The sequence below is a fragment of the Papilio polytes genome, unplaced genomic scaffold, assembly GCF_000836215.1.
Source record: "Papilio polytes unplaced genomic scaffold, Ppol_1.0 DF824269.1, whole genome shotgun sequence".
NCBI classification, from domain to species: Eukaryota; Metazoa; Arthropoda; class Insecta; order Lepidoptera; family Papilionidae; genus Papilio; species Papilio polytes.
The window spans coordinates 5,517,069-5,524,516 of NW_013524935.1; the positions used below are offsets into that span (position 1 = coordinate 5,517,069).

The 7,448-nt window shown below is 37.5% G+C and overlaps 1 protein-coding gene across 1 annotated transcript in view; it reads right to left on the reverse strand.

Moving 5' to 3' along the window:
• LOC106106067 (fatty acid synthase-like) overlaps positions 1 to 7,448 on the reverse strand; it is a 27,711-nt gene that overhangs the window by 15,944 nt on the left and 4,319 nt on the right. Inside the window, exons 3-10 of the mRNA XM_013286600.1 lie at positions 7,323 to 7,443; positions 4,171 to 4,291; positions 3,674 to 3,877; positions 3,064 to 3,180; positions 2,410 to 2,573; positions 1,737 to 1,879; positions 1,037 to 1,240; positions 5 to 104 (exon numbers count right to left, since the gene is read on the reverse strand). Of these exons, the coding sequence (XP_013142054.1) occupies positions 5 to 104; positions 1,037 to 1,240; positions 1,737 to 1,879; positions 2,410 to 2,573; positions 3,064 to 3,180; positions 3,674 to 3,877; positions 4,171 to 4,291; positions 7,323 to 7,443 (1,174 nt within the window). The remainder of the gene's footprint in view (positions 1 to 4; positions 105 to 1,036; positions 1,241 to 1,736; positions 1,880 to 2,409; positions 2,574 to 3,063; positions 3,181 to 3,673; positions 3,878 to 4,170; positions 4,292 to 7,322; positions 7,444 to 7,448) is intronic.

The following is a 7,448-nucleotide window of genomic DNA, read 5'->3' on the forward strand; positions in this document are numbered from 1 at the left end:
CTGCGGGACTGCAGCTCGTCCAGCAGCCGCGCCGCCGCCGCCTCCGTGCGCCCCGACACACACACCAGCCGCGGCAAGTCGTCGCAAGGCAGACCATTGTTCACCTTCAAGTGTATTGGTTTTATTGTACTAGTACCTAAGACATCTTCTTCCTTATCCTACTCCGGGTTTTCGTTAATAACTCTATTATACGTCTTCTCAGTCTCTTCTTGATCATCCTTTCATGCAATCCATCTCTGTCTACCTCTACCGATGTACACACTCATAATTAATGTTCTTATTGCGATTCATCCCTCCTCATGACATGCCTCATGAACCATTTATTCCTTACTTTCTACCACTGGACCTTCTCTCAAACTTACTTTAATATAATCTAAATATAAATAACTAACTATATAAGAGCATTGGTGGCTCAGGGTTTAAGCACATGACTTGTAATCTACAGATCTTGGATGGATCCCGCTGTACCAATGTGATTTTCGCTTTTTACAATTTTCATATGTACATAATTTACCCGACGTTCTTACGGTGAAGGAAAACATCGCGATACCTGCACATAACGGCGGAGAATTTCAAAGATATATGTGAAGTCCACCCGCAGTGCAGCATGGTTGACTATGTCCTAGTCACCCTAACTTAGGGTTTTTTTATAGCATAAGGTGGAAAACGAGCAACTGGCCATCTCAATCCGCCAAAATGGCGAAGCGACCGCTGCCCATAGACATCCGCAATTGCAGATGCGTTGCCTAACCTTATTCAACGGAGGAGGAGACGCACATAAAGAGGATATTTCCACTTCCTATGCATCTCCTCCACCGTCAAATCCACTTCCTCTTCCCATCCTCTCCTTATAAGAAAAGGGTGGCAAGAGAAAGAGACTTAAATTAGGCCTCCGGCACGTGATCGTGGTCGTGATGATCGTGGTGGCGAGCCGGCCCTGCAGTGCGAAGATGTTAAAGCGGGCTCTACCACTGTAAAGGGTAGGCTCCGAACTCAGTGGGGACGTACAGCCGGTGATGTAATGTTTTCTTTATACCTTCTGTTTGGCGACGTTCTTGAGCAGCACGTGAGCGTTGGCGCCGCCGAAGCCGAAGCTGTTGATGCCGGAGAGGCCGCGCCGCCAGCGCTGCTTCTCCGTCACCACCTGCAGGCGGCCCGCGCTCAGCGCCGCCACGCCCTCGCGCGCCACCTTGTAGTTCAAGTTGGGGGGGATGTAGCCGGTGCTGTATGCTATGCACATCTGGAAACACCATATAAAGACACTTATGTATACATCTATACCAAGGATTGTGAACATTTATACATCAACTAGCTTTCGCCCGCGACTCTGTCTGTGTGGAGTTTAAAAAAACAAAAGTTGGTAGACTATGTGTTCTTCCCTTCTATCCTCTACGTCTATGACAAATTTCATTGAGGTCCATTCAGCCGTTTAGGCAACAAACTCTAACAAACATCCATCTATCTAAACCTTCACATTTATAATATTAGTAAGATGTGCCATTTTTTAAATATTTAATGCAGTCTTAGACGTGTTCTCGAATAATTTTGATTATCTGGTAATTTTTCGTAATGTTTTCATGATTTTCGACGTACCAATTATGACACGCGTGAGTTATATAGACGAAGTCGTATAATAAAATTGGAGAGTCTGTAAAATCAAAAAAAAAAACAGATTTCAAGAAGATAGTGCAGGAATAGCAAAGAAGATACATTAGTGAAAGAAATGGTTTACTAACTTTAGCGATGGAACAAAGTCCGGAGGCGGGCTCGCTGTGGCCGAGGTTGGACTTGATGGAGCCGATCATGAGCGGCTCGGAGCGGCCCGTGCAGAACACCTCTTCGATGGCCAGCAACTCCTCAGGGTCTCCCACACGGGTTCCTGTACAATGGATTTGATCTAGACCAGTCTAGACTGCACATAACTATGACGATTTTAGAAGAACATACATCACAAATTGCAATATACGAGTACTTATCAAGATGTTGTATTATTATTTTGATATTTAAAGCGCACACTTTTGACTAAACTATCGCACAATGTTTAGCTGTTTTAATTCCTATGAGAGTATATAGAGATACATTACTCGATTTTTAGTTGTGCAACTAAACAGTTGCATTGCAAAACAATCCTTAATCGCATAACAGTTGTGCGATAGTTTAGTCAAACGTCTACCTCTACCAGTTTAGTCAAAGCGCGATCTTAAGAACAGAAAACAAAATCTTGTTAAAAATTATAATTCTTACAGTAATTCTGAAAAATGTCCAGGAACTATTAGGTTCCACGGCTGTCCTGGTCTATACAATGGTGGAAGATAAAATGTTGGGTTTGCTAATGGAAAAGCAGCACGGATTTAGTTCGTCGAAGATCTTAGAGTCTTAGAAGATATCGTAAAGTGTTGGTATACAGACCAGTGCCGTGAGCTTCTACGAACTCAAGTGAAGATGGCGGTATAGAGCACTCCTCGTAGAACTCATTGAGGAGCAGCTTCTGGATCTGGCCAGCAGGGTACGTGATGCCCTGCTCCTTGTAGCCGTCGCAGTTGGTCTTCGCGTGGAGGAGCTGAGCGTATACTCTGCAAGGATAACCTCAGATTCTATTTATTTGATGAGGGGACTTTGGGATGTTTTGATTTACACTATTCTTGTGTATTGTGTGGACAAGAGATCTGGCAGAGTCAGAAATATATCTAGTATCCCTCGTGTTCGGACAAATATCTTTAAAATTGGTGACAACATTTTTTTTTCTAATGGTGTATTTGAAGCTGATGTGAATATAATAAAAACAGTTAATAAGAAACGTAGATCTTAATAAAATCTTGATTTAAATTCATTTGTTTTGTGTTGACATTTGTACTATTTTTCTTAGAATAAAATGAACAGCAACGTCTAATTCTGAGAACAATCTTATCATATAACATGATTTCAAATTAAAATAAAATAACAAATATAGTTTTTGCAACATTGTCACTGTTATCAATTCCCACATCAAACAATTAGAAATTCCTTAAATAAATTCGAAACAATTATTTACATTATTATATTAAGTTTTTGTATATTCATTACCTTCTGGAATCCTTTGCTTTTTGTAGAAAACATACAACAATCGCTTCAGAGCGCGCGTAGCCGTTTGCACTGTTGTCGAAACTCTTACAGCGGCCATCAGGCGACAGCACTCCCAATCTAGTAGAGAAAACAGTTAATGTTTACTACCTATAATAAAGAAAATGTAAAGTACATATTGAGCGGACCCTTCGCAAGGACAAGGGCAGTTTATGACCATAAGATAGCAAGTAAAGAGACTTGGAATCTTAGAAATCTGTACTCAATATAATGAAGCGTAAACACACACTTCTTACTTATGTAGGAAGTCAGAAATCACAGTATATTTATTTGTATTCACGCTTTTTCACGTTATTAAACATAGGTTAAATCATTTGAAAAAAAAAACCACCATGCGAGAAAGGGACAAATACTAAGCAATAGCATCAAAGATGCAGGTTTTCCATGGAAACGGTAATCGTTATCAAATGTCAATGGCCTTCATAGTCATTTGAGCATTTGAATTTTGACATTTGCAATAGAAATTTTCACAAATTACAGTTAAAAACACGCGAAAGCCACACAGGAAGAGCTAGTCAATAATCTTCGACACAATAAGGATTTCACACGTTACCTGGAGAACTGTAGTGAAACATAAGGGTGCAGACAGAGGTTGGATCCGCCGACGATAGCGGCGTCGCAGTGGCCGTCGCGGATTGCGCGGAAGGCGTGCTCCAGCGCGTACAGCGAGCTGGAGCACGCCGAGTCCACCGTGTACGAGGGCCCCGTCACACCCAACCAGTACGAGATACGGTTAGCTAACATAGCGCGGGAACATCTATAGGAGAAGCTAGCTTTAAACAACCCATATTTAAAAATGTTGACGTAAATAAAAACAACAGGTATTAATAAAATGTAACTTAATATAATTTGATAGCCAATGCTTATAGAAAAGTCGTTCCAACTTCCATTATTTAGATTACCGCTGCGAGCTTCACCTGGACTTTGTTATAAAAACTTTTAACTGAGCTCAGTTTTAAGAAATAAAAAGATTAATCCTTTTGCATACATTTTGTATACTTTTATTATAACAGAAATGTTAAATTACGGTTAATTATTAGAATGTCTTACCCAGTAACACCAAAGCCGTTGACCTGCATTTTCTCATAAAACCAAGTTTTCTCAGATTCGGAGAAGCAGGCACCAATAAATACGCCGGTCTTTGTATTGCGAAGTTCTTTGGGGTTGAAACCTAGATGCAAAAAAAATTGTTATAAACCTTACAGATATAAACTAACTCAGATAATGTTTGAAAGGGATATTGAAAGCGCGAGTACACCTGTGATTAAACTATCGCAAAACTGTATAGTCTGGTTTTGATTCCTATGAGGTTATATGGAGACGCGAACACTACTCGATGTTTAGTTGTGCGACTAAACAGTTGAATTGGCTGCGAAACAATCGACAATCACAACAGTTGTGCGATACCTTAGTCAAAGGTGTACGCCCGCTCTAAAAAATATGAATCAAACTTTGAATTATTACTAGAAATAAATGTAAAACTTAACTGTTATCTTATCAAGAAACTTAGTTATAATAACTTTTATCCTACAGTAAAATTTATTACTTTTCGATCTAATACCTTGGTCGAATCAATCACTTTTAACTTTTCTCAAACACTCGTTAAAGTCGTAATTGTCTAAACCATTGATTCTCAAATTAGACAAGAACCCTTAAGGTTCAAGGTAGGAATTTTAGTTCACAAGTTGAAGCAGTAAGGATAACTAAAAAAAAAAGTCGACGTGGAAGGAAGGTTCGAGAATCTCTGGTTAAAATCGAGATAATTCTGACAAGAGATTCGTCTATTAAAATACGACTACGCCAACGAATACAGAATTAAGTTGGCATTAATGAAGGAATTTAGATTCCCCCGGCTTTGGGGGATGTTCGCTGTGACAATATCCACTTATAATTACTGTCAGTGTAAAAGTTTTAATGGATTTCTAGATAAGAGCGCCTCACTTCGGACGGTGGTTGGTTCTGCAGAATTGTCGCTTTCTAATTTGATGTTGATTCAATTGTACTTTATGAAATGGATTCCTAACTTACAGTGATCCTATTCACAGTTGTATTCAAATACAGAATTAGTGTAGACGGCACTCGGGTTTGATTATTTTAATTCCAATTGTGGAACCCTGAATGTCGACTTAAGTGTTACAAAAGACAGATGGTGACCAGAAATTGAGCGTTAACCATCTCTGAGTTTAATTTTTATTATTACGAATGTTTTAATGCTATTAAGTAATTAATATAATATTGCAAGTTTTTGTTATTTTTAATATGCGATATGAAAGTACAGTCAGCTGCAAACTATGTAATTTAAAAAAGCTATAGCTTTCAAAAGTATACTTGGACTTATCGGATTTTGTATCCATACTATTGATACGTGCATTAACATCGAAGGCGTTTACAAGTTTGTTATGTTTTGTATTTATTTACATTTATGAATCTGACTGTACATGTTTAAAAACCTTGAATATTTTGTGTTATCAACACTATTGTTTGATTGTATTTATTTATGTAGATTTTTTTTATGTATTAAAAAGTGATATGTTCCTAACTATTTGGATCTGAAGTCAGGATTTAATCTTTTGAAAGCCTTCTTCTTTCTAGTTCAGATAAATTGGCCTCATTACGACGTAGGGGTTGAACAGGGTGGGGGTGGACTAGACGTTGTAATTCAGATGATTTCGGTTTCCTTATTCCGTGGCACAATTTGTTTCGTTATTTCCTATAGAAAGACGGTTTTTTATTTGGGTAAATTAGGTTAGGGTCGTATTATGCGGTTCACGTATTTGACAACTTGAGGTCAAGGGATTTTCGGAGTCTTCAGTATTTATGTAATTCGAATTAAAGATAATTATTATGTATAATGTACAGCGGTTACATTAGATTAAAGTTTTAACTAGAAATTATTTAATATATACTATTATAATAAAGCGTAAACACACACTTCTTTGTTGCCTAAGATGTCAGCAGTTACAGCATATTTTTGAGTAATTCTTTCTTTAATAAAAAGCCCTACACTTACGACATGCTTTAAGCTATATATTTTCACGCCATTAAACTTAGGGGTAAATATTTTGGATAAACCTAATGTGGGAAAGAGACTATAAGATGCTGCCAACATCAAGGAAACAAGATTGCCAAGGTTTGTCATGTCATGTCATTTTGATATTTGCTATTGATAATTTGACAAATGTAAACAATAAAATAAAATTTTCCTGATTTCATGCGGATGAAGCCGCATGGGAACAGCTAGTGTAATTATAGTTGTACAATTTCATTTAAAATAGGTGTTACATATCGTGTGTGTTAGAATTTGTAATGAGAATTCGTACAATGAAAATAGCAACATAGTTTAATTCAACACGTTTCGTGGTCAGTTGAACTGCTACATTCTAAAATTCCGTTTTAGATTACATATAAAACTACTAGCTGTTCCCCTGCGGCTTCATCCGCATAAAATTATGAAAATCTTATTTTATTGTCTACATGTGTCAAATTATCAATGGCAAAAGTCAACATGACATCACGCTGACAAACAATGGCAACCTTGCTTCCTTGATGTTGGCAGCAACTTATGGTCTCTTTCCCACATTAGGGTTTATATCCAAAATATTTACCCCCTAAGTTTAATGGCTTGAAAATATATAGCCTAAAGCGTGACGTAAATGTAGGGCTTTTTATTAAAAAAAAGGATTATTCAAAAATATGCTGTGATTGCTGACATCTTAGGCAACAAAGAAGTGTGTGTTTACGCTTTATTATAATAGTATAGATATTTTGACGGATTAGGTACGTCAACGCATTTTCATCTTTATGACAAGTACAGACAGAGCTTTATTTTGCGTGGCCATACTTTACATAAGTTGATTTTTAAAATTTCACTTATATTTAACTACTAGCTCTTGCTAGCGACTTTGTCCACGTGAAATTAAAAAAAATAGTAAAAAACGTAGGCTATGTTTTATGACAATCTAGCATTTTAATGGTGAATGTTTTGTTTTTAAACAGCCTATTAGTTTATGAGGTACATCAATACATACAAAACTCCAAACAAACAAATCTTTCCTCTTTATAATATTAGTATACATATAGATATCTTTTATGGCCTATGTTTTTTACAAATAACGTAGCTTTCTAGTGGTTTCAGTATTTTTTATATTAGTTGTGCAGTTTTTGAGTTTCTTCGTCACAAACATGTTCATTGTTAGACATACCAGCGTCAATAACTGCTTCGTAGGCCTTCTCAAGCAGTATCCTGCACATGGGGTCCATAGTGTGCGCCTGCTTGAAGTGCACACCGAAGAAGGAGGCATCGAACTTGTTGACATTGTTGATCTTGC